The sequence below is a fragment of the Rhinolophus hipposideros genome (assembly GCF_964194185.1).
Source record: "Rhinolophus hipposideros genome assembly, chromosome: 8".
NCBI classification, from domain to species: Eukaryota; Metazoa; Chordata; class Mammalia; order Chiroptera; family Rhinolophidae; genus Rhinolophus; species Rhinolophus hipposideros.
In genome coordinates, this window is record NC_138054.1 from 44,082,018 (window position 1) to 44,108,720 (window position 26,703).

A 26,703-nucleotide genomic window follows, 5' to 3' on the forward strand; every position below is an offset into this window, starting at 1 on the left:
TAACCAAAAGCTGTGGATAAACTTCATAAACCCTAATAAACATAGGGCCTTCTCAGGTAGTAAGGAATTGTGCCTAGAACATGGTCGTGATGGTTAATTTTATGTGTCAGCTTGGCCAGGCTATGGTACCCCAGGTGTTTAGTCAAACACCAGTCTAGTCTAGGTGTTGCTGTAAAGGCATTTTTAGATGTGATTAACTTTTAAATCAGTAGACTTGAGTAAAAGAATCTATAATGTGGGTGGGACCATCTAATCAGATGAAGAGCAAAGGCCAAGTTTTCCCAAAGGAATAGCAATTCTGCCTTAAGACTGTAATAACTCGATATAAATTTCCAGCCTGCCCTACAGATTTCAGACTTATTAACCCCTACAGTCACAGGAGCCAATCCCTTAAAAATCTCTCAATATGTCTATGTACGAGTATGTATACACATATATGTATATACCATGTTTCCCCAAAAATAAGACCTAGCCGGATAATTAGCTCTAATGCATCTTTTGGAGAAAAAAAAATAATATAAGACCCGGTCTTATTTTACTTAAGACCTAGTCTTTACTATATCATACTATACTATACTATACTATAATATATATAATATAATATAATGTAATATAATATAATACCGGGTCTTATATTAATTTTTGCTCCAAAAGACACATTAGAGCTCATTGTCTGGCTAGGTCTTATTTTCGGGGAAACATGGTATGTACACACACATACACACACTCTATTGGTTGTTTCTCTAGAAAACCCTAATAGAATGGTAGCTAGTTACTGCTCAGTAGAAACTCTGAAAGACTGAATATAAAAATGGACAATGGATACACCATATATAAAAATAGAACTCTAACCCACAATCTGCAGCAATCTCCCTTTTTAGAAAACCAACTCCCTCCTCTATAATAAACAACCCAGGAAGCCGGCCTGTTGTAAGTCAGACTTGCTGGAAACCTGATTGCTGTCTCTAGTGACAATCCAGGAAGCTAACAATAACTTTTGCAACCATCAACCCCAAATGGCCAGGACTTGATTAATAACTGACAGCTTCCCTATTTTTCATCCCTGCTTTTAAATAAAGATCAGCCCTAGAAGGCCAAATATGCAGCCCGGACCAATCACATAGGAGGCCCCACTTCCAGTTTGCCCCACTTCCAGCTCCCCCAAAGCCCACAGAGCTCCATCAGGGCACACCTGAAGCCTTCCCTTCACTACAAAGCTTTTCTACTCCTCTGTCTCCCTTTGGTTTTACATAGCTTTTTGTTTTGTTTTGTTTTTTGAACATTTCTAACAGAGATTGAATGTCCATTTAAGGTTCATTCGTCTGACAGTTTCAAATATGGAAACTTTAGTTTCTCATATGGAAATTTTAGTTTCTTATCAATATCAACAGATATTAAAATTTCTATAAGTCCTTATGTTTTGCTGCTCTCTGAATCTCTACCAAAACACAAGTGACAATAGCCGATTCCCTTGCGAGCTCAGAATATAGTCATTGCTTTTCTCATTTGGCTGGTCTTCGTTTATTTCCACAGCCCTCAGATCCTAAAATGGTGAGAAATCAGGTCCTCCGCAAACCACAGGTGAATATGACCTGCCTATAGACAGAATTTCCAGACTCAATACAGATAATTCAGAATGTGGACAATACATAGAATGTATCCGTAAGTAATATCCTCCTACCCAGTACTGCTATGAATCAAGTTCAATGAAATACGTATTTTAACTGAAACAAATGGTGATAGCAAACAAATGACTGAAAGCCTTTACTATAAAAACAATTTTAAACATCTAAATACTTGATTTATGACTTATTGACAATAACTTGGCTCTGCACTTAAACTATAAAAGATTCTATGTTAAGCTTTTCTTCTTTTAGTCTCACAAATTTACTGTTTCAGATAAAAATATAAAAAGTATTATTCCTGTCTCTAAAAGGGGCTTTTGACCTGCGATGAATAAATAGAATTTATAACTAATCTGCAAACACAAAGGTTTAGATATGATAGTTATACAACTGAATTTATAAAAATTAACATAAGTGGCTGAGACGTCTAAGAGTTGGGAATTAAAAGGGCCCAGCAATACAAGTTAATTCCACATAATATAGGAGTATCACAATGGAATGCATTTGATAATTAGATTTATTATTTTTTTAAAAATAGTAAATACAACCTTAAATCAATAGAATTTCACATTTGACTTTTGGCATGTGGTAATTAAGTGTAAACCATTACTTTGAGAGCTCTTTTCAATATACAAAAATCACACTTGCTTTAAACATAGTCATTTAATAATTTACATTCTTCAGAAAACATCAAAAATGAATTACCATTATATTGTAAACATGATCAATATAAATCTTTCACGATGAAAAAAAGAACACAATCCCAAAAAGCAACACAAGTCTCACCTCCTTCAGAGGCCAATGTCTACCAAAATTAACATAGAAGATATTAACAGAATTCACGTGTCAATGACAATGGGCAAGAGAAAACTGTTTTCCACAGGCAGGATTCCTGGAAGGTTACAGTTCTGAAAGGTACTGACGAGGTGCCTTAAAATTTTTCACTTGAAAATTCTGCAAAGGTTCATTAATAGTCCATTCAGTTATTCAAAAGATTTGTTCTCTCACGAAGTAACTTGTAACAGCATTGCTGAAATGTTAGGTTCAATTTGCATTTGGACGGTGCTGTAATAACAGTGCACAAGAAAAATAGGTTATTAAACCTACAGGCAAAGACGTCACCTCCCCCAAGGACTCTTCTGAATACTACCATCTTTTAAATGTGCACTGAGTTCCCTGTACATTCATACACCTTGTCTATTGTAGGAAGAGAAGAGAAAACCTTTAAGAGTTTACAGCGAGGCCACTCTTTATAAACAGAGCCCCAAGACTAAGCGTGCATACACACATGCAGATACACCCATAGACACTACGATAATAAAACTTACTGCTGCCTTCAAAGCTTGATCTATATCTTCCATTAGGTCTTCTTTATCCTCTAAGCCCACAGAGAGTCGAATCAGTGTGTCACTAATCCCAAGGGCATCTCTCTGGCTCTTAGGCACTGATGCATGGGTCATTATTGCCCTGGAAAAAAGTGTGAGCAAATTTTGGATCATTATATTCTATTAGTGGAGGCATATGTCTTTCTCATAAATTGCAATTATCTTCAGATTTTTTTCTACTCTAAATATCAGATTCCTCATACGCCTATAACTTTTCACAGGCAAAAAAAAAAAATCAGTTGTGAAAACTAATCTTTTTAGTCATTATTTTAAGTGAAAACCAAGGTCTTTTATCATTTTTATACCATCAGTGAGGTATACTCAATCCAGACACTGAAGGTGCTGATCAAGCAGGAGGGAAAGACATAGCCTCCAGTGTGCGGATTTTAACACCTTGCCTGAATGAGGCCTCGGCCAGAACTCACATACCCTGTGACCAACCAGCTAGACTTACAAGAGGCTTCTTGGACCAAGAACTAGCCAGAATTCATTCCCTCTGGACCAACAAGTCAAACCAGAGCTGGACCTTCTGAGGCAGATCCACGAAAAAACGAACCCAGGACCACTAGTTCAGCCACTGTGCATGAGTAATTCCAGCACACAACCCATGTGTAAAAGTAAAGCACCTACTATGTGTCAGGCACTATAGTAAGAAACCAAAAAGAAAGATATTTTCTTTACGGTAGATAACAAATAGAAGCTAAAGATTAAGACAATTCACAGAAACAGAATAGTCAATAGCAAATGCTAAACCAGTATGGGCAGTAAGGACTGCCAGATTTCAGAGGAGGAACAAATCCTGTAGGCTGAGGCCTCATGAAGGAGAGGCTTATAGTCTCACTGAACCCTAACACATACATTACCACTGACACTCATCCTTTCCCTGCAAACTACCAGCAAAATCACTGCCCAAGCTGCTTTCTCCCGGCTTACTTCAGAGCCACGGAAAGAAAAATGTCAGTCATGGTCAGAGTAAATGGATATCTTCTTGTGTCACTCTAATGAAGTTTTACACACAAACATTCTTCCTTAAAAATGTTCTACCTCTTCAGGCTCTTAACTCCTTAGAAGAGAGTATATACAGAGAAATAAGGTCTCTGAGACAAGTAGACTTGGGTACGAATATCAGCCTCTCCACATACTGGTTGTGTGGGCTTGTAAAACTTACCTGGCCTCACAGTCGATTTCCTTATCTGACATAACAGTGATCACTTATTGTATGCTTGCTATGAAGCAGGTACTCTACTAGGTCATTTGTATGTATCAATTCATTTTTTAATGAATACAAATTGGATATAACACCTATCTCAAAAGTTTGTCACAGGGGTGGCTCGATGGCTCAATTGGTCAGAGCGCGAGCTCTGAATAACAAGGTTGCCAGTTCAATTCCGGCATGGGATGGTGGGCTGCGCCCTCTGCAACTAAAGACTGAAAACGGAAACTGGACTTAGAGCTGAACTGAGCCCTCCACAACTAGATTGAAGGACAATGACTTGGAGCGGATGGGCGCTGGAGAAACACTGTTCCCCAATATTCCCCAATAAAATTAAAAAAACAAAAAACTAAAAAAACAGTTCATTTTATAGACAAAACTAAAGCTTCTAGCACTTTAGTAATAATTATTAAAAAAAAAAAACTTTGTCACGGTCATTAATGGAAGGAACATACAATCACCTGGAGTGTAATAGGTGCCTAATAAAAAATAATAATTCATAATAGTAGATAGAATTTATTCGGCACTTAATGTAAATCAAGGTATTAGCTTAGGAATTTTTTGCCTATGTTCTCGCAATAACCCTAAGAGCTGGGCACATTTTGTTGTAAAATGTTGTTATCCACGTTTTACAACTGAGGACACTGAAGTAGAGAGGATAAGTTTTCGAAGGTCACAGAATTAATACATGTTTTCAGGCTGGGAGACCAATGCAGACCAGTGCAGTTGGCTCTGCTTCCTCCCTTCCTTATTCCAATGCTGCACTAGTTACAGCCGAGTTGGGAGAATGACAGAAGGGAGGGTGATGGAACAGACAAGCCCTGACCTCAATTCACAGGTCTACTGGCATCAGGGTTATGCCCTAGCTGGAACGTCTGAGAGCTAAGCAACTTTAAACCAAATCCCTAAACAAATCGGCAGAGGTCTGTTTTTGAGAGAGTCTTAAAGTAATACACATTTCATTACTATGAAAAATAAACCAATTTCATATGCTGAGTGTGCCCTCTTGTGCGTCCAGACTCACTAGCAGTCATTTCCTTGAAAGACTAATGAAAACCTTCATGCGTTATCTTAATTATTTGAATCATTATTTGGATATCATATATAGATTTTTTAACTTTGTGATATTGCCTGACTCTCCCCAGAAATTGTAAACTACTATAAGAGGGCAGCAAATGTGCCTAAATTTTGGTAATCCCCGATACCCCTTAAAACAATGCTTCTAGAACATAGTTATTCCAGAAATGTTTGTGAACATTAAAAGACAGAACCATACCATGTACATTTATTTAGTATAGTGAAAATTATTAGGTAATGATGTTGATTGATCCTGGCAATAACTACAATATACAGTCATGGTAACATACAATAAAGTCAGGATATAGTTCAGGAATGCTTGGTGGGAAGGTAATCAAAACATAACAATCATTATTTTAATTATTAAGCTTATGGATGAAAAACGCTGAAGCTCAAGGTTAAGTAAGGGGTGGAACAGGTTATCAGATCCAGATCCAGACTGCTTGACCTCCCATCCCAAAGCTTCAACAGTGAAGCTGCTAACATATTCCGGTGTGACATTTGAGTAATCAGCAAAACTTTCTGTGTCTTTGTTTCCTTGTATGTAAAATAATTCATTGGACTGCCTAATCTTAGGCTGCTTCATAATCTAATATCCTCTGGTGCTTTGATAAAATTGGTAGTGAAGGTCCAGGAAAAACAAGTTAGATTTTGGGTTTACCTTGCAAACAAAATGGAACCGTTCAGGGTTGAACAGAAAGTAAACATATTTCATGGTATCTAGTTGGACCGACCTCTGACCATCAAGGCAGGGAGGTGTTTTGTCACAGACATTTCCTATCTAGCTCAGGAAGCCTTGAAATCAGCCCTTTCAGTACAAAGTCCCACTGCCCTTTCAGGACAGAGTGGGATAGAACAAGCAGTGCTGGGCCAAAGGCCAGAGAGCCTACCAGACAATTAATTACTGCTGGAATCTCCTTCAGGCAGAACAGGGGTTGAAGCGAAATTTAGGACACTGATAAGTGGCCCCCATTAGATTTTATCAGGGTTTCCATTGAGTTAGAGTCCACTCTGATTAGATAGTGCCATGCTGTTCTTATCATTAAATATCTTGAATTATTCCTGATTTTATCATACCCCTTTTCCAAATGTTCATTAAACCTGACACCGAAGTTAAAATACTAAGAAAAAATATACATATACTCACGGAAGCTCAGCAAGACTCTCGTATCCTCCCAAGCTCTCAGCCAGAGTAAATAACTATGGCAAAGAAAAAAGTAGTTTAGATGTCCCACTAAAACAAAAATACAAAAACCTAAAAATAAAGGTTTTTAAACAAAGGCCCTAGGACAGAGGGTAAGAAATGGTGGTGATTATGAAGAAACTGTAAATTGGGCCACAGAGTCAGAGACAAAATGAGAATAAAATCCACAATAATGATTTCATTAATTAGACATATTATGTAGAAACTTTTAAAACATTAAAAGTTGATAAAGGCAAATTCTGTGTACCTCCTATATCTTCTTAGCCTAGCCCTATACTTAAGTAATACTTAACATGAGCTCTAAAACCTCAGAATTATTACATCTGAGATCTAGCTCTGTGGTTACCCTTTAAATAAAAATCTCTAAATGTCTACACACTAGTGTGTTAAGATGTATCAGTTATTAGATTAATACAACCATTTAACTCCCTCCTGGGATAGAAGAAAAAAAAAGAACTCAGTTTTTGTATGTAGTGTTACAGTATCGAAAAATTTTACAAATGTTTTTTTAAATTACTCTCACAACTCTATTAAATATACACTAATCTCATTCTGATTTTAGAGGTGGACACATTGTAGATATCAGTAGGGCTTTGACTATCTGGCAGCATCCTATGCTTTCGACCTACAGTATTTAAAACTCAAGAGTCAACTACACGAGCTCAGAGTAAGCCCAGCATTGGAATCACACAGACCTCTCTCCCAGGGCGCCAGAGCTTCCTGCCACTGTGAAATTTAGACAAAGGCCTCCCTTCCCTCCCCCAGGCAGAAGCAGCCTGGGAGGCACAGGGTTTGGAAAGCCACACCTCGGCTGGATTTCAGAGCAGCCTTTGTGTGCTGCACTCACTGCACACTGCTGTGAGGTTTCACCTCGTATTTCATTTGGAAAAGGGGTTTACTTTTAAATAAATGAGAAAACCAATGCACTAGAACATTCTGTCCCTCTCAAATTGATGGCAGTATCTGGAAAGTATAAGTAAATAAACATATTCAGATATCTGCTACTGCACCAAGGTCATTTTCTAACCCAATGCATTTCATGATCAAAAGGTTTGTGGGGGTGACCTGCAGGTACAAAAACATTAATCTGAGTCGGGTGGAAGTGAGAGAGAATGAATTGCTGTAAGAAAGACTTACCCTCTACAATTTCACAACTTATTTGAAAGTTTACCTTCAGGTTCTTGAGGAAAGTCTCAGCATGCTGAAGAGTGCCCTTAATATAAAAGGTGACCATCCCCGGGCACCCAGTGCACTGGCGCTTTGCCAACTCATGCTGAGGATGAGAGGGCAGTCCTGTAATCATGAGGTATAATAAAAGTCTTATTTTAGAGTCAAACATGTAATTTCAAAACGAAACAAAAATAAAATCACTTTTTGTTTACGTAAACTGCAAAGAAGCCTAAAGAATGAGCTTTACACCGTGGTCACACATCTGGCTACTTATTTGGGCCCCTGTCTCTATCTCTCCCGCTTCATTTTGGTCTACCTTTTCTACCCTCTCTATGCTCTAGCCACACCAGTTTTCTTTACACCAACAGTACCACACTCTTTTTTCACCTCAGGACTTTTGCATCTGCTACCCAGGTTAAAACCTGTAGCTGTCTTACTCACCATACTAGTTCCATGAGGAAAAATCCATTTCTTTTGTTGATAATTGGATCCCAGTTCCTAGTACAAACCTTAGTCCATAGTTGGCAATTAATAAATATTTGTTAAATGCATCTGAAATGCCTTGTCCATGTCCTTTTAACAAATGCGATCCATTCTTTAGGGCACAGCCCAAAACGTTTCTCCCTCTCTCCACCCAAAATATACAGCTCTTTACCTAGGGTACACACAGGGCATATAATCCCACATGTATTTCTGCCTTGGCTTATTGAAGTTCCTAGGGCAGGGATTAGGCTTAATTCTCCTATACACCCAAGACCACAGTGCTAGATACCTCAAAAGAGTTTAAAATAACTCTTTACTTAAGACCACCACAATTTAAAAGACTGGTAAAATATCAAAGAGTAACATGTATGTCTGCTAACTCCACATGAGTGTTCCTAGATGTTGTAAGAGGTGAAGGAATTCAAAACAGAAGAGAGCTTGGGGGGAATTTTGGTGCGTGTAAGTATCAAGTCTCAAATTGATATGTATCAAGTCCCAACCTAAATCAGATAAAAAAGAGCTAATGTAGAACAGTAACCTGGCAGGATTATATGCAAATCAACTTGAAAGTACAATGTTGCAATCTTGGAATAGGTATACACAAACCTTGGAGCAAAAGACCATCACAGGAACATCTAATGCTTAAGCCTAATTTCCTAACATGCAAGCATCCACTAGACTATAGGCAACGCAAGGCCAGAGAGCATGCCCATCTTCTTCACCCCAGGACCCACCACAGAGACTAATGCACCACATAGCAGCATTCAATAATAAATGAACAAACATAAAAAAAATATATGAAAGTACCTAACTTACAAGTAAATGTTACATAAACAGGATGCTTACAATAACCCTTAAAATCCCAAGGACATGTACTTAGAAATCAGATGAACATACCAGGGAAAATAACCTTTTCTACCAGAGGATTTGATTCCAGAAACTGAGCAACTGCCATTCCATTTTCAAAATGCTTCTGCATTCGGATTTGTAGAGTCTTCAGACCTCGATTGAAGAGGTAACAGTCAAAAGGAGACGGAACTGCTCCAATAGCTGCAAAATGAATATATCCTGGGTTAGTGTGAAGGTGGGGAGGAACTCAGAAAACTCTCTGACCCCTCTATTTTCATCAGTGTCTTTGAGGGGATTCATATATCAAATCAGAAGCATGAGAATGAAGCACAAAATATGCTTAGAGAAATGGGATTTAAAGCGAAGAGGGAAAATAAATATCCTGAAAATTGTATAAACACAACAACTTCTCGAATATGAACACAAACAGTCCTTTGGATAATCTTAATGAAATGACACACTGCCCATAGTTTAACCTTGTTATTTCTTTGAAAGAGTATTACAACATATAGACAAAAAAAATCAGTCCAGCTCCTATTATTACTGAATGTTCTACCAACATTCTATTTAGCTTTTGTCTAAAGCAGCCTAAGACTTCACAGACCCCCTAGGATATGGACCTGACTCCTGCTATCTATAAATAAAAGAAATTTATCAAGCAACAAGTTTTGGCTTCTTTCCTCAGTGCCCCCTTTTGTTACTTTAATATTTATTTCCTAGAATATTAAGGAATTAAGAATATTTTTATTCTTAATTATGTTAATATCTTATGTGTCTGTAAAATTGCAATGATTAAACAAAGTCTCTTCAAATAATCCCTATCTATACATAAGATAACTAAACAATCTAAACAGGAAATGGTGTTTAGACATCATTAAGTTTTTATCTTAAGTGCTGTTTAAAATTAACCACCATTCTGGGTATAAATAGTATAGAAAAGCCAAATGTTTGGTTTTCTTTTTTAAAAAGGAAAAAATCCATTAAGCCTTAAAACTAAAAATTCACTTGGTCTTTACCAAATTTGATAAAAATTAACATGGACTTGCAAAATAACAAAACTCATCCCAGTTGTCATGTTGTAAAGCCCTGTTATGCTATAACTATATTTTTATAATCCAATTTTCATACTTCCCTCTAAAACTCATAATCTTTTTTTACCTCTATTTCTCATTTCTTTCTAATAGAATGCTATCACTTCACGAGATGTAATGGAAATATAACTATTGAATGTATTCACTCTGAGAGCATAAGATAATCCAGATGTTTTAATACTTACAATTTTGCAAGAAACGGAGCCTACTATGGAGGGTCTCAGAATTAAGAGACACTAAGCCCATTACAACATCACTGTGGCCTAAAACAAAACAAAAACCTTTCCATTAAAAACAGTGTATGTTTATTCTTTATTTTATAATTTCTAAAATGTTACTTTCACTTGAAAAAAATCTCTGGGAAAAGCCCCATAAAATTAATTTAAATAAACTTTATTCAGTTGGACAGTAGCAAAAGCTATACCTAAAATAATAAAATAAAAATCATATAAAAAGTAAATGCTTCTTTTTAAGCTGTAAGCGAGACAAAAGCATAACCTTTTATAGTAAATTCTTATTCACTACTCATAAATCATGAGCATAGTTTTATCTGCTATAAATGAAATTCTATATTTAATTAAAGTATAATTTTATGACTTTCTATCTGAGTCACAGAGAAAACCTGAATAGAAGAAAAGGGACCAAAATGTCAAGCCCGAAGCTATTTTCATCTACCCATGGAAAAGAACATTCAAAGTATAGACTATGCATGTCTTACCATTCATATATTTTGTTCCTGAATACATACAGATATCAGCTCCCAAAGCCAAAGGCCGCTGAAAAGAACAAATGGTTTTTCTTTTAAATAAGAAATCGTTTGAAAATATGCATCATTACTTGCCTATTTGTTATTGTGAATAACATTCCTATTCTAACTTTTCAAATATATGTACATCTTAAAATTTTCCAGGATCTCTGATATTATCTTTCCCTTTCCTCCCTCCCATCAAATAAAAAGACAATGTATTCGACCCAGTATTCAATCGAAAGGTACATTTCTTTTTTTTTTTTTTTTTTTAAGAAATAACAGATTAAACTCAGGTCAACAGGTCTCCTGAACCTGTTTTTTCAGAGCAGTTGCTAACTGGCCCCTAATAATCCCTAAATGTATTACCTACAACAGAGATGTTGGCATTTTATGACTCGGTAAACACATAAAATAGTTGACATAAACATTACGCAACTGTTATGTCATGTAAGACAAACTTAATCTGCTTAGATTTTTTAATCATTAAAATCTGACAATATATACTGTGCTTATTCACTTGGTAGGCTATGATCTTGACTCTTAAATACTCTTTTATTTACGGTAGTTTACCCAAGTTTAAATCACTTATAAAGAAATTTGTTTTTCCTTACCCAATTGTCCTGCAAATTAATCCTTTAGTCTTAAAATGTCTTTGATATAATCAACTTATTCACTAAACAATATATTATCGACATCTTTCCTATTGTAGTTTCTTTATAGTGTATGTGTTTAACCTCACTAGTTATTTAGTTTTTGGAAGGTATTAGTGTAGGGGGCTATGGGACTTTTTTATTTACAGTATTTCAAAAAATAGGATATTTTAAGTAAGGTATTGTTCGAAGCACTCTCTACCTATGTATTTGCTCATTTCCAAAGTGAGGTAGTCAAACTAGATGATGTCTGAGATCTCTTTTACAGGACTAACATTGTAAACTCTGTGGTCAAAAGAAAAACTAATAACTAACAACTGTTGATTGCATTATGTGCCAAGAACTCTGTTAAATATTTTACACAAGCCAGGAAAGCACTGTGTAAAATACTTCACCTAACCTTAAAAACCCAGTACCTTTATGATTCTGATTGTACAGGTTAGGAAAAGGGACTTAGAAAAATAAAATAGATGTATCAGATAAAAAAAAAAAAAAAAAAAAAAAAAGCCGGTAGAGCCAGGACTCAGACCCAGACTACCTGAATCCACAAGCTCTCCTCTGAAATTTTACACTGGCTTGTCTGTCCACCTTGCTTTTGTGAAACTTACACAAGATCCAGAAAACAAAAAGCAGGCAAGAAAGAATATATCCAGTTTTCGTGAGGATAAAACAATGAGAGGACCTTCTCAGAAGATTTGCTTTGTGGAACCAATCAATACTTGTGGTTGCCTAGGAAGAATGTGATTCTGAATAATTCAACTGGAATGAATCCAGATTGAAATGAAGCAAGTCCTGCCCCTGGCATGCGCGATGTGATGTGGGCTTCAGAAAGGTAGAAAAACTGGACCTATTTTAATGACGGTAATAGGAGAAAGAGGGCCCGGCCTGATGAGTAATCTGGGCAGGTCCAGGCTAAAATAATGCACACCGTCTCTTTGGGAATGTACAGGACTCACTGTGACTCAGCCAGATGAAGCCTACGCTGTATTAACTGGCCTATATTAACTGGAATATGAGGTAAAGAATTCCTGGAATAAAGAATCTAAGAGTGAAAATACCTGAGACAAATAGGCAATGTCAAGAGATTTTCATTTAGAAACAGACTGCTTTACCAGATTTTCTGTTACAAGAAGATACAAAAAAGCAGCTAAAGATAACAGTCAGCCCTCCATATCCATGGCTTTGCACCCACAGATTCAACCAACCACGGATGGAAAAGATTTGAAAACAAAAAGTTATGTTGTTGTTGATGGGTACTATGTAATTAGGCCTAAGATGGTTGCATCAGTACGGAACATGTACAGATTTTTTTATCTTGTCATTATTCCCTAAACAATACAGTATAACAACTATTTAGAAGCATTTCCATTGTATTAGGTATTGTAAATGATCTAGAGATGATTAAAGTATAGAGGAGGATGTGTGTAGGTTGTCTGCAAATACTATGCCATTTTATGTAAGGGACTTGAGCATCTGCAGATTTTGGTATCACCAGGTGTCTTGGAACCAAACCCCTTGGATACCAAGGGACAACTGTATATTATAAGCGAAAGGTAAATGGCCCACGAAGCTATCTGAAGGCAATTTAGCCAGGAAGTGTATTTCAGGAAAGGAAAATAAAACATAGTAGTGCCTTCGAATTAAACAAAGAAAGGTGAAGAACATGACTATAAAAATTGCCTCAGGAGTCAGCCAGTCACATGAAGGCAGACATCTGGCCCAACTTCAGGGATCCAGAACAGAAGCGTGGAAATATAAATAATTGAGCTTGTAAACATCTGCCTAATTGAAGAGCTGAAGAAAACAAGCTGGGGTTTCAGGAGCTCTACATAATGAAGGGGAATTACAAGAATGGTAATAAGAATAACCACAAGGTACAGGCAGGAAGGAAAGAGCAGGGAGAAGGGAACTCCTAATAAGGAAAGGAAACCGTTACGTTACTCAGTGGAAGGAGAGGGAGAACAGGCAGGAACAAGTCAGACAACTAGTGAATTACAGAGATGCCAAGATGATCTACCAAAAGGAACAAAACAGAACAGAAAGCAAAAAGAATCTGCAAAAAAGTAGGAGAAAAAAATTAAAGGAATAAAGGACAAATGGGAAGGGGGAATGTTTAGGTAACGGGAAAGATGTATGTAGACGGTAAGAAAAGAGACAGTCTAAAAGGAGATTATAAATACTTATAACTACAATGTGAAATATGAAATAGAAATTCATAATACAAATAAGGTAAAGATATAGAGGACTAGGCATAATCTTTGGGTGCTGAGGGAAAAGAAACTAGAAAGAAGATAAATGAATAAATAATATGTGTGACATACATTGGGATGTCATTGAGTACGGCTTTTCCTTTTATTTGGAAGGTTTGTCAAGTTAAAAAAAAAAAAAATATATATATATATATATATATATATATATATTTATGGTGTGACTAGAAATAATATTACTAACTTGTAACCAGCACATATACATTCTAGTCCCTACTATGTGCATGGCACTGACAGATACAATCACAAAATAAGGCCACATCTTCGGAGAGTTTACACATCCTAAGAAAACCTAAAAACTTGAGTTAAGACAATGTTTAAAACATACAAAGTCCCATACAAGATATTAACTTAAAGAAAGGAAGGATTTGTTTACATTAAAATCACTTTCAAACTCATAAAATCTAATCATAATTATTAACCAGACAAAGAATTATAATTGGATCCTTTCTACTATTAGTTAATGTCTTTTCAACCTAATTACGGGTGTCTATGTAGTCGACAAATCATACCTTCCAAAATTATTTCATTTACCTGGAAATATGCCGACATAAAAGTGTTATCCACGACCAGAATAATGTCTCCACGTTTATGGACAGTATGTGCACAGGCTGCAATATCAACTATCTTCAAGTTAGGGTTCGTGGGAGTTTCAATCCAAACAAGCTAAAACAATTCAGGAAGTAACAACAGTTTATAAAAAAAACTCTGCATAAATATACATCCCATACATTGTAACCATTTGGGAGGCTACCGTGGAGTAGCATTGATGATGAAGTTAAAAGGTTCGAATCTGAATCCTAGCCCCCATAAACTTCTGCGAGGTCATAGCTAAGTATTAAGTTGGTGTAAATGTAATCGCAGCTTTATAGCTTAAAAATAATTACAAAAACCGCAATTACTTTTGCACCAACTTAATAACTTACCATCTATATTCCTGAAATTCTTTGTCTGTACAATGGCATTGGTAATATTTACCTGAGAGACTTAGTTGTTGTAAGGATCAAATGAGATAATATACATATAAGCAGAAAAATATGAAAGTTAACTACTGTAGTTATTTTCCATAAAAAAGAGAACGTTTTCCAACAACATATTTCAGTGCCTGGAAATTTTGTTCTCCAAGATTATATGGATTGTCTAAGGGTACATCCTAGAATTTTCATTAAAGAGAACTATCTATATAATGCCAGAAATATCCTTAATATTAACTCAAATAATGCCAGACACATTAGAAACTATAAAATAAGTACCCAGGACTTGAAGAAGAGCATGGGTGTTAGAGGGAAGAAGTGACACACACACAACAGAAAAGTTGGCTACAGCTCACTTAAGACATAGTATCATATTTATCTGTATATTCCCAAACCTAGCACAATTCAGGCACATAGTGGATGTATGATAGTTACTGAAAAGACCAAAAAAGAGAATTCTATTTGTTAAACAAGGTGCCACAGTGTTAATGACATTACTTACTGCTTTCTTTTTAAAAGGGTTAATAATTCCTTTTTTATTTTTTTATGACCTACATAAATGGGCAAGAGATATGGTTTAATATTCCTCCTACTCTAGAATTTTACTGTAGAAAAGATAATGTAGTTAAAATAATGCATATTTTACAAGAATTGAATTATTTAAAGAATCTATAAAAATTATTCCTGAGTAAGCATTTATTATTCTCACTCATTGTAGAAATAATAAAAACAAAAATAAATACACAGTAGATTTCATAGGCAAAAATATCTTCAATGATGAGGCAGATATTGGGGGGGAGGTAATGTATCAATTCCAGTCGGTAAAGAGTGACTACATAAAGTTCAGTTGACAAAAATTAATATACTCACAATTTGCTTGCCTCCCTTAGAAAGACTCAGACCATTTTAATAAGTATCTTTTCTCCCAAGCAAGATAAAAAGCAAGTTTCTTTAACAGAACTTAGTCACTCAAAGCTGAGTGTGAAAAGATTTTCACTTTTTAGCAATCACTGTAACATAATCCTGAGTACAGTTCAAACTTTTAAATCATTAGCAAAAATTGAAAAGAGTTGACTTATTAAAGACACTAGTCCTTTTTTCACCCAGGCAGAATTTAAATGAGGTCTGAAGAAAGTATATCACATATGCCACTCACTCAGGCACAAAACACCTTCCGGTGGCATACAAACTTCCCAGGATAGAGGCTAAAGATTCCTCGTGGCCCATTCTCTACTTCTATTATTTTGCTAAAGTATTCCTAGAACCCTTAAAAAGCCACTATACTTAGGGTCTAGGGACTTGGCAAAGCTTCCTTTTCTGTAACCCAATTTCAGTGATGACTTCTGTTACCAATACGAGCTTGGTAATACAGTTAAGAATTGTGTGCTTTTGCTAACAAACTTTTTAAACAGTTATCATGTACTAGGTACTGTACTAAGTATTTCATGTGCCTTATTTCATTTAATTCACAAAACCACCTTTCTATAAAGCAGGTACAATTATCCCATTTTGCAAATGAAGAAATTAAGACTTTGGTTAAATAATTTGCCCATAATCATATACCAACTATGACACAGAATTAGCATTTGAATCTCACTCCAGAATTCTATATATACCTAATCATTACCTAATATATCCAATACCTATATACCTAATCATTATACTATAATACCTCGGGGACACCAGACCTATCTTACTCTGGTTCCTGGTTTCCAATGAATACTAATAAAATATGTGATTCCGATTTAAATTATGTCCCCTAGTAAACAGAAATGATGAAAACAAAACATGACAGGGAAAAAAAGACAAAACTAAAAACTGAGTTACCTTGGTTTCCGGTGTAATGGCCGCATCTAGTAATTTAGTTTTGGAACAATCAACAAAAGAAATCTTTAATCCAAATTCAGCTGCCACCTGCCTGAAGTACCTGTTTGTACCTGAGACATAAGAGAAGCAGATAAAATGGAAGAACATTGTGTTAAGAAATGTTCATTCTTTATAGGTATAAACAATTATATAAGGAAGTGTCAATCACCAATAAAAATACAACTAAGAGCAATTCTATTTTGGTTAAATAATTTGGCTATCGTGTAAAGAACATAAGGCTTGGATTTTAAACTAAAAGTTAAAGAGTCAAATAAAACACACTTGATATCCACACCAAGTGGCATGAAACAGAAAATACTTCTCAAAACACACAATCTCTACTCTGCAAACATTAAGTGGCATGTTCTCTGAAACATCAATATCTCTTTTTAACGATTCCTTTCTAGTACTGAAATTTAAAATAAATGAACCAATGTCAATTAAATGTTCAAAATAAAATTTCAATTTGATTATACTTTGGTAATAGAAAAGAACTGGTTATTATTCTTTGTACTTTCTCAATCTTTTGTTCTATGGTTCTGAAGGCTTTAATCAATAAATAAGATAATGTAAATCAAACTATTTGAGTTTTATAGTGAGAAAAGATAAATCATTCAACTTAGGATAATTTCTTTTATAACAGTGTTCTGTATTTGATTTTTATATATGTAAATTTAAAGGGAAAACTGCTACTACTGTAATAGATAGTCAACTAAAAATAAAAAGACAAATACCCTAAGATCAAAAATATACCAGACTTTTGATGTTATGTAGACTGACCCTAGTTAATATAGGTTGAAAAATACTATGTGTTAAAAATTAACAGCAATTTTTAAGATTTTATGTTATATTTGCCGTGAGATTTTTATAATGCATTATATAAGTAACTAAAGGTTTGAGATTTCATCATTTCAATTTAACAATCATAGGGACCTAAGATAAAATACACAGCACCTTGCAAATTTCTGATGATAAAACGATTGCTAAGGGTGAGTCCCTTCCTTCAAATAATGTACAGATTTAACTTTTTGTTTAGGTAAGAGATAGATAAAAATGATCATAATATTCTAGAAGTCACATTTTAATTATTTGGAACACATATGTATATTTACAAAAATTGTTGCTGTTGTTTTGAATACAAAAATCAGTCTTGCTTAAAGGTAAGGGCAACCTGTTTTCTTTACCTTCCCACTTGCCACTTTAAATAACTAGCATCTAAACTCTTTAGAATGGTAGTTGTTAAATTTGGATCCATGGACGGGCCTCAGGTGGTATGATCCCTTGACCCTGAAATTAAAATAATAGACACTGAGTGTCATCTTAAGTATACTTAAGATGGGGGAAGAGGTCTATAGCTTTCAGCAGATTTTCTAAAGTTTCCCTAAAACCGAAAGGTGGATGTGGGGGACGGCGGGAGAGTAAAGGGGTTAGTAGAGTTAAGCTCTTTGAGAGTGACTTGGGTTATAACTCATCTTCATTGCAGGTAAAAATTTTAAATTACATACACTAGAACACTCTCCCTATAAACAGTCTTTTCTAGAGTAGAATATGTCTGAAAGTTGATCAAGTCCTACGTTGTCATCCCAGCAGCTTAAATAAAATTCTTACTAAACAGTCTCTTTTATAAGCATTTCCACAGCATGGACCTAAGAATTGACGCTCCTCCTTTACCAAGTCTGAGCCAGCACAGAGGTGTCCATTACACCATTAAAAAATAATAATTAATCAGTAATATTGGTAACATAATTCAGGACCCATTTTATGACCTTTAAATATCAGGTGACACAACACAAATGTGAGAGGGCACCTACCTCCATACACATCATCCATACAAATAATTTGGTCTCCCGCTTTTAAGAGATGGGTAATAGTCATAGTGGCAGCTAAACCTGAAGCAAAGGCCAAATCTAAAATAAAAACCAAACGAGAGTTAGCCCAGTAGGTTAAAAACACGTACAGTGTTTTACTTGCATTACTTTATGCCCCTCTCTCTGCAGATAGGACAGTCATCACTGCTGAGTCATCAGAAATCCCTTGACTAAATCATTTCGGAATCCCCCTCTCCATTTCAAAGACAAAATATCTTTAAAATAAAAAATACATATAATTCTGCTTCAGTTATAACCTTTCTTTGAATCACTTCAAAGAAATAATTCTTTATACAAATCTGAGATAAAAGGCCAGTTGCCAATTCAATTACAGTTGAAAAACAGCAAACTCTAAAGAAATTTCAAACTTGAGGAACAGAACCCAGACATGATTCGTGAACTATATGGATACGCAACTGAGCAAAGAATTTAACAAAACTCAAAATCAGACTTGCCATGTGTCTGACAAAGTTAATATATTTCATTACAATTTTTTTTGATGTGGAATCTCTTTTAAACAAATACGATCTTGTGTTGAACAAACATAATAAAAATGAATAATAAAAAAATAACACTCTAAAAGAAAATATCCTGGCAAAATATCAATAGATCACCTTGATAAAAATCACCTATGGCTAGCAGAAGGGATAATCCGATTAACTTGAAAAATGAAGTTATTGTAAAATCTTCTCAGAAAAGTTTAGGATTACAATTCTCTACAAAGCAGATCTGTGGTCCAACAATGAATTCATACAGAAGCCTAACCTTCAAAAAACAGTATAAAACAACCATGTTTTCTGGAGCCCACTTGAAAAGTGTCTGACATATGAACACTCAGCCTTTATACCTCTGCAGGAAACAATGTTGCCTGTACAGTACCAAATTTCAGCAGTTTAGTGTTTAATCTCATCCAAAACAAAACAAAATAACCCCAAATCCCAAATAAACACAGTACTTCATATTAACATTTCTAATTCCTACACTCTTGCTGTGAGAAAACTCCTGACTCATTTCTATTCACTATTCTGCCCTCTTTAGTAACATTTATATAAAAAAAAAACACAAAGATGGAGCCGGCCCGGTGGCTCAGGCGGTTAGAGCTCCATGCTCCTAACTCCGAAGGCTACGGGTTCGATTCCCACATGGGCCAGTGGGCTCTCAACCACAAGGTTGCCAGTTCAACTCCTCGAGTCCGGCAAGGGATGGTGGGCTCCGCCCCCTGCAACTAAAATTGAACACGGGCACCTTGAGCTGAGCTGCCTCCCGGATGGCTCCGTTGTTGGTTGGAGTGCGGGCTCTCAACCACAAGGTTGCCGATTGACTCCCACAAGGGTTGGTGGGCTGCACCCCCTGCATCTAGCAATGGCAACTGGACCTGGAGCTGAGCTGTGCCCTCCACAACTAAGACTAAAAGGACAACAATTTGAAGCTGAACAGCACCCTCCACAACTAAGATTGAAAGGACAACAACTTGACTTGGAAAAAAGTCCTGGAAGTACACACTGTTCCCCAACCTAATAAAGTCCTGTTCCCCTTCCCCAATAAAATCTTGAACAACAACAACAAAAAAGATGATTTAACAGCAATCCATTCCCTTAGTGAAAAAAAAAAAAAGAAAAAAAACCACAGGATACCACAGGATTCAAGAAATTAATTCCTAATCTCTGAGAGCACATTATCGATAGTGCCTGCCTATTGCAAAAATACCTTGCTGTTACTCTAAGGCACAAACCTTAGGTTGTGTAATAAAACTTAGTTAATTTTTACCTATTTAGACTGACAGCTTCAGATAAAGAGTGCATTTATTTACATAAATACCAAATGGCAAATTCTGCTGTTTTGCCTCTATTCGTTTTATTTTTTTTTTGCCTCTATTTATTTTTACCTAATAGTTATATACATATGTATAGTCTGCCAGCTGTGGGACCTCAGGCAAATAATTTAATGTCTTAGTGAAATAAAAGTTTTGAACTAAGCAATCCTTATTTCATTCCAATTTTACATTCTGTGCCTCTATGATTTTCTCTATACATACGAAGTCTGACAATTAAGTTTGCAAACTTGCCACCATGCGCTTACATTGGCAGCCCTGTACAAACAGCTCAGTAAGATTTCATAACCTTGGTGTATCAGCGTTTCACAGCTGTGTTCGTGTTGAAGTGTGGCGGTATCTTGCTGAGTGGCGTTCATTATTGTTGTTGCGTGTTTTTGTGTGCCATTGCAAGTATGTCTGAGCTTGAGTTAGAGCAATGAACAAACTTTAAATTTCTTGTTAAACTTGGCAAGAGTGGAAGTGAAATCTGGAACATGTTAATCCAAGTTTATGGGAATAATACCATGAAGAAAACGGCAGTATACAAATAGATTAAACGATTTTCTGAGGGGAGAGAATGCATCACTGATGAAGAGAGGTCAAGGCAGCCAGCAATGAGCACAACTGACAAAAACATTGCAAAAATTCATCAAATTGTGCATCAAAATCATCAGCTGACTGTGAGAAGCATAGCAGACCAAGTAAACATGGATAGAGAAACAGGAAAATCTTAACTGAAAATCTTGGCATAAGAAAGGTGTGTGCAAAAATGGTCCTTGGGGCCAGCCCGGTGGCTCAGGCGGTTAGAGCTCCATGCTCCTGACTCTGAAGGCTGCCGGTTCGATTCCCACATGGGCCAGTGGGCTCTCAACCACAAGGTTGCCAGTTCAACTCCTCGAGTCCCACAAGGGATGGTGGGCTCTGCCCCCTGCAACTAAGATTGAACACGGCACCTTGAGCTGAGCTCCCAGATGGCTCAGCTGGTTGGAGCGTGTCCTCTCAACGACAGGTTGCTGGTTTGACTCCTGCAAGGGATGGTGGGCTGCGCCCCCTGCAACTAAGACTGAAAGGACAATAACTTGAAGCTGAACGGCACCCTCCACAACTAAGATTGAAAGGACAACTTGACTTGGAAAAAAAAAAAAAGTCCTGGAAGTACACACTGTTCCCCAATAAAGTCCTGTAAAAAAAAAAAAGGAAAAAAAGAAAAGAACAGGGCATATTAACACTATGTAAGAGTTAGTGTAAGAGTAATATGAATACTTTGTATATGAATAATATGAATACTTTGTATTCATATGCAGAATGAAGTTTGGAAGAAAAAAAAAGGTCCGGAAGCAGTTCATCAATGAACAAAAGCAAAGGAGAGTCAAAGTTTGCCAAGACCTTTTGGAAAGGCAAGACAATGTTTTGTGTTCTATAATCACTGGTGATGAAACTTGGGTATACCACTACGACCCTGAAACAAAGCATCAAAGTGCACAATGGAAGTAAGCCAATTCTCCATGACCCAAAAAATTCTGTCAGTCCAAATCAAGAGTCAAAATAATGTTGCTGACCTTTTTTGATATCAGAGGGATTATTCACTATGAATTTGTACCAACTGGACAGTTAACCAAGTTTACTATTTGGAAGTGCTGAAAAGTCTGCGTGAAAAAGTTAGATGAACTTTTTGAACTTTTTGTCAACAATTCATGGCTCTTGCATCACAACAATGCACCAGCTCACACAGATCTGTATGGGAGGGAGTTTTTAGCTAGTAAACAAATAACTGTATTGGAATATCCTCCCTACTCACCTGATCTGGCCCCCAGTGACTTGTTTCTTTACCCAAAGATAAATGAAATATTGAGAGGAAGACATTTGATGACATTCAGGACATCAAGGGTAATACAATGACAGCTCTGATGGCCATTCCAGGAAAGAGTTCCAAAATTGCTTTGAAGGGTGGACTAGGTGCTGGCATCAGTGCATAGCTTCCCAAGGGGAGTGCTTCGAAGGTGACCGTAGTGACATTCAGCAATGAGGTGTGTAGCACTTTTTCTAGGATGAGTTCATGAACTTAATTGTCAGACCTCGTATAAGAATAGATTCCAGACTTCACAAACATTGAAATGGAAATCACTTACTGTACTTAGCCCCATCCAGAGCTGCCACTGCTTTTTCCAAGCAATTCCTGGTGGGGTTTCCAGAACGGCTATACTCAAAACCCTGAAAGAAAGAAGTCAGAGTTCATCCCAAGAGATCTAAATTTATTGTCAGTCTTGCGATGGAGAATTTTACAACTATGGGTTCCTCCTACCATAATAATTTTTTCGTTATTTACATATGACGTCTTGCCATTAGAAGAATAAGTGTTGTGGCTGTAGTGGTTTGGAGGGGCTCTGAAGTCAGCCAAAATGGATTACAATTCTGTATCTGCCACTTAAGAGTTATAGGTCAACAGTTAAGTTACTTAACTTCTCCTGGTCAATTTCAATTTCTGTCTATGGGAATAAAATATAGATATCTAGTTCATAAAACTATAGCAAGGTTAAAATGAGATAATGTACAATAAATCCTCTCCATGGTGCTTGGCACATGCTAACTACCAGATAAATGGTTGTTTTTATTACTAGCATTATCACGTTAGACTTACCTTTACCCATTTATCTGGGGACATCAGGAAAAGGGAATCACCTCAGCCAACAGAGTAAACCTAATTCTAAACTGTATTTCATTTCCTAAGGAATAAGTGATGCAAGTTCTGTTTAGCATCCAAGAGGAAGTTATGAACAGGTCCTACAAATGCTCAAGGATCAGATCTTGGATCTATAAAAGTGACTCAAAAAACAGAGTAATTCTTTGTAAAGCAGCTCCACATAATACTTTTCTGACATTTGCATTATGTTCCTTTTATGCATATGGCACCATACTAGCTATATTCATCCAGTCATTTTATTTAATTCTCATGATCTGCTTTGAGGGAAGTGAAGCCAAATATTACAGTGAGTGTCAGAGTCAGAATTCAAACCCAGGTTTTAAACATTGACAAAAAATCCTATAATTTTCTCCCCCTGCCTTCTTATATCACATAACAAAACACAAACACTCTTTACACCTTTGTTTCTGATTCAGGAGCTCCCAGTTGCTAACAATACATATTTTTAAGTTTTGTTGTTTTGTTCGTTTCCTTGTTTTTGACAAACTTAGTAGACCTTTTATAGGGCTCCAGATATTCTAGTCCCCTCCCCCCACAATCACCCCCTTGATGTGACCTGCAGTTGTACTCACTAGACAGAAAAAGAGCTTGGATTCATGCGGCTACTGCCATACTAAGGTACTCCATGTTTCCATAAATATTCACTTCAGAGATTTAACTTCGTCGGGGGAAAAGAAGTGTATTTCAGAGGCAAATTTCCACTCTCTTGCCTATTCAATAGCTTTCCAAATGGAACTGGTAATTAGATGCTTCTCAACTTCTATTTAGTTTTCTGATTTTTTAAAGGTATTAAGAGGAGTTTGTGGATTTTACCATCCCTGCTGCTTTCTGAAAACATCTGTTAACATCATAGCTAAATGGTTAACTTTTATAATAAGTACTGAAGCTTGGGCTGCCACACATTCACAAAACCCTACATCAGGAACAAACTGCATGCTTGGAAGACAGGCTGTATACAGATATTGATTCCAAAATACAGTAGTAGCTAGAAGTATCCTAAACCAGTTGTAGAAATGCCCTTAGAACTCTACCTCATAAAACAAAGGTTAAGTTAAAAGAATTTTCCTCAGCTTAATATAACACACACTAAAAAGGTTTTTGAAGTATAAGCAGGTTTTAGACATACAAAGTTCATCTAACTAATTTTTTTCTGAACCTCAGCAACTTTTAAATACTCCAAGATCCATTAAGTATGCTACCAAAAGGGAAAAAGCTATATGATTAACAAAAAGAGCTCTCTCATAAGCCTTACATGTCATGTATCTATGACTCTGGGTCAGTTCCTTTGTAAAAAGTGTATAATACCTATCCTGCCCTCTGACTTGGTTGTTGTGAGGATCGAATGAAAAAAGTGTGAAGTGAACACCACAAAATACCAAACTACTGAGCAATTAAAATGTATCATACAGCGTAACATACATAGCAACAACTTCTGTGGTAGGTGTATTATTAACTCCACTTACACAGGATCAACCTGAGGCTTGAACAGGTTGAGTAATTTTGCCCAAGGTCACCCAGCTCAGAAGAGGGGGTGTAAGAATTCAAATGTAGGCCCTCTGACTACATAATCTGTGCTACTAATCACTAAACCACCCTGCTTAAATGATGCAATGGGTTAGATTATTGCTAGCATTACTGGAATACGGCACAGTGTGTAGCCTAATGCCTAAAAGTGGGGGTTTAGAGCAGAGCTGTATTCCAGCTCCATCGCTTACTAGACCTGTGGCCTTTGGCTACTTACTTATCCCTAATTCTCAGTTTTTCATGAGAAAAATTAGAACCTAATTCATACTAGGTTGTTGTCAGGATCATCTGAGACAATACATGTACTACACATGATATAATACATGTAAGTATGTATCTAGCACATAGTAGGTACTCAGTAACTACAACTGAATACAGGTATTGGAAATGATCTTGATTCCAGATGAGTTATAAAATCCTAATTTTTCTAAGCTGACTCATTATACCTTTATCATACCTTTAGGCTGTTAAAAGTAATTCAAGAAGTTACGACCCTTTAGTTTTTAACTGCAAATTTGCCAAAATCACACGAACTTCAGTGCAAATCTAGATGGCAAATTGGACGAAGTGTTCCTTCTAGTCCTGCTTATCAGAAGAAATATGATCACTGAACCATCCAATTCAAAGCTTTACTGCAAGGAGGATTATAGGTGTAGTAAACATTCTTTTGGGCTGCCTTCCTGATGTATAAGCCATCTTATAAATTTCTTGGGTGCCTTTTTAATTTCGTCTCTTTTCCTGCCCAACCCTGGACCGCCCCAGGTAGACCCATCTCACCGAGTGCCGGCCCGGAGCCCCTTGCTTGAATGTGGTGGACATTGAGATAGGGGGCACTACAGCCATGGAGGTCCATTGCTCTGGTTCCTGGCCCACGTGGATGGCCTGCGTGGCGAAATGTTGGAAGCTGGGCAGGAAACCGTGTGGGGAGACGTCTTTTTTCTGCATGCTGAGCTGCGAAGGAAGAAGAGAGGAAAAGGGCGATAAAGATAAAACTAGGAAACCGGTGCGTGAGGGCTTGAAACAGACACAGAAGAGTCAAGCGGAAGGAACGCCGGATGGCCAGCAGCAAGCACACAAAAGCCGGACTCCGCGACTGGGGCTGAGACTGTTAGCAGACCGGGGGGAGTTGCGTTCACCGCGGGGCGGAGCCAGCATGACCCAATGAGCGAAAAGTCCGGACGCGGCTTCCGCTCCTCATTGGCTGACAGTGGAGGCGTTGCCCGAAGCGTCACCGGGACTGTCCTTCTCGGTGCAGACCGTGCAGTGAAGCCGAAGGCCGTATTTCCACGTGGGGTTGTTGTTGGTCCCTGCAGTCGAAATTCCCGAATCCCGGCCCTGGGTAAGCTGCCGTGCTGGCTCCTGGGAGCCACTCGGACCGGGAGAGGTGCGGAAAGGTTGGCTTGGTATTGAAAGCAAGTAACTTGTAGACCACACAAATAGCCTCCTCTCATTGTAGCCTGTGCCTCTCCCCTCCCCCTCCTACCCTTTGTCCTGAGGGTGGTGCTGACAGATGCTAGCGATAAAGTGGAGATTCCTTACCAAAACCGTGGCCCAAGCTGAGAAATTTGCAGCTTGGATTCTCATTAACCGAGGGCCGCCTGCCTTTGAAGGTACACTGCACTACGCAATGACCCAGTACTTGGGCTATGATTGAAACAGGAGTGAGGGTCATATTTTTCTTAATAGCAAGCTACTATAGTGAGGATCTCCAAGAACTCTGGCAGCCTCCTAAGAGCTACTCAAACTTGAGCTGTTTTTGAAGCATTGTTATCTAAGTTTGAAACATCCAGAGAAACTCTCCCTGATTAAAAAGGTAGTGTGGCGTTGAAAATCTTATTGGAGCTTCAAATATTTACCCAAAAAATGCCTTCATTGCTACACAACTGATAGCAACATTCTTGTAGGAAAAAGAAAACCGTCCCCTGTAACTATTTACCACTCACCAGCACCCAGAGCCCAACTCTCACAAGGATCACTCCTTTAAAACAAACAGCAAAAATCTTCCGTGTTTTCCTGAAAATAAGACCTAGCCGGACAATCTGCTCTAACCCATCTTTTGGAGCAAAAATTAATATAAGACCGGGTCTTATTTTACTATAAGACTTGGTCTTATATAATGTAATAGAATATAACATAATACCAGGTCTTACATTGATTTTTGCTCCAAAAGACGCATTAGAGCTGATTGTTCGGCT

At 37.0% G+C, this 26,703-nt stretch overlaps 1 protein-coding gene across 1 annotated transcript; it reads right to left on the reverse strand.

Moving 5' to 3' along the window:
- Positions 1 to 2,125: 2,125 nt before the first annotated feature.
- On the reverse strand, positions 2,126 to 26,001 carry CTH (cystathionine gamma-lyase). Its single transcript, XM_081056895.1, has 12 exons — positions 25,286 to 26,001; positions 22,413 to 22,494; positions 18,414 to 18,509; positions 16,564 to 16,673; positions 14,297 to 14,428; positions 10,816 to 10,873; positions 10,283 to 10,360; positions 9,055 to 9,207; positions 7,676 to 7,797; positions 6,448 to 6,500; positions 2,954 to 3,092; positions 2,126 to 2,690 (listed from the first exon to the last, which is right to left on the reverse strand). Exons 1-12 carry the CDS (start codon positions 25,451 to 25,453, stop codon positions 2,670 to 2,672), a joined length of 1,212 nt encoding a protein of 403 aa, XP_080913021.1. The 5' UTR covers positions 25,454 to 26,001; the 3' UTR covers positions 2,126 to 2,669.
- Between the last annotated feature and the right edge of the window lie 702 nt (positions 26,002 to 26,703).

Coding starts and splice junctions, on each gene's coding strand:
- CTH (XM_081056895.1), bottom strand. CDS start 25,453: ATGCAGAAAAAAGACGTCTCCCCACACGGTTTCCTGCCCAGCTTCCAA. Junction 22,495..25,285: donor GGGCTCCGGGCCGGCACTCG/GTGAGATGGGTC, acceptor TCTTTCTTTCAG/GGTTTTGAGTATAGCCGTTC. Junction 10,361..10,815: donor AGGAACAAAATATATGAATG/GTAAGACATGCA, acceptor GTTTTGTTTTAG/GCCACAGTGATGTTGTAATG.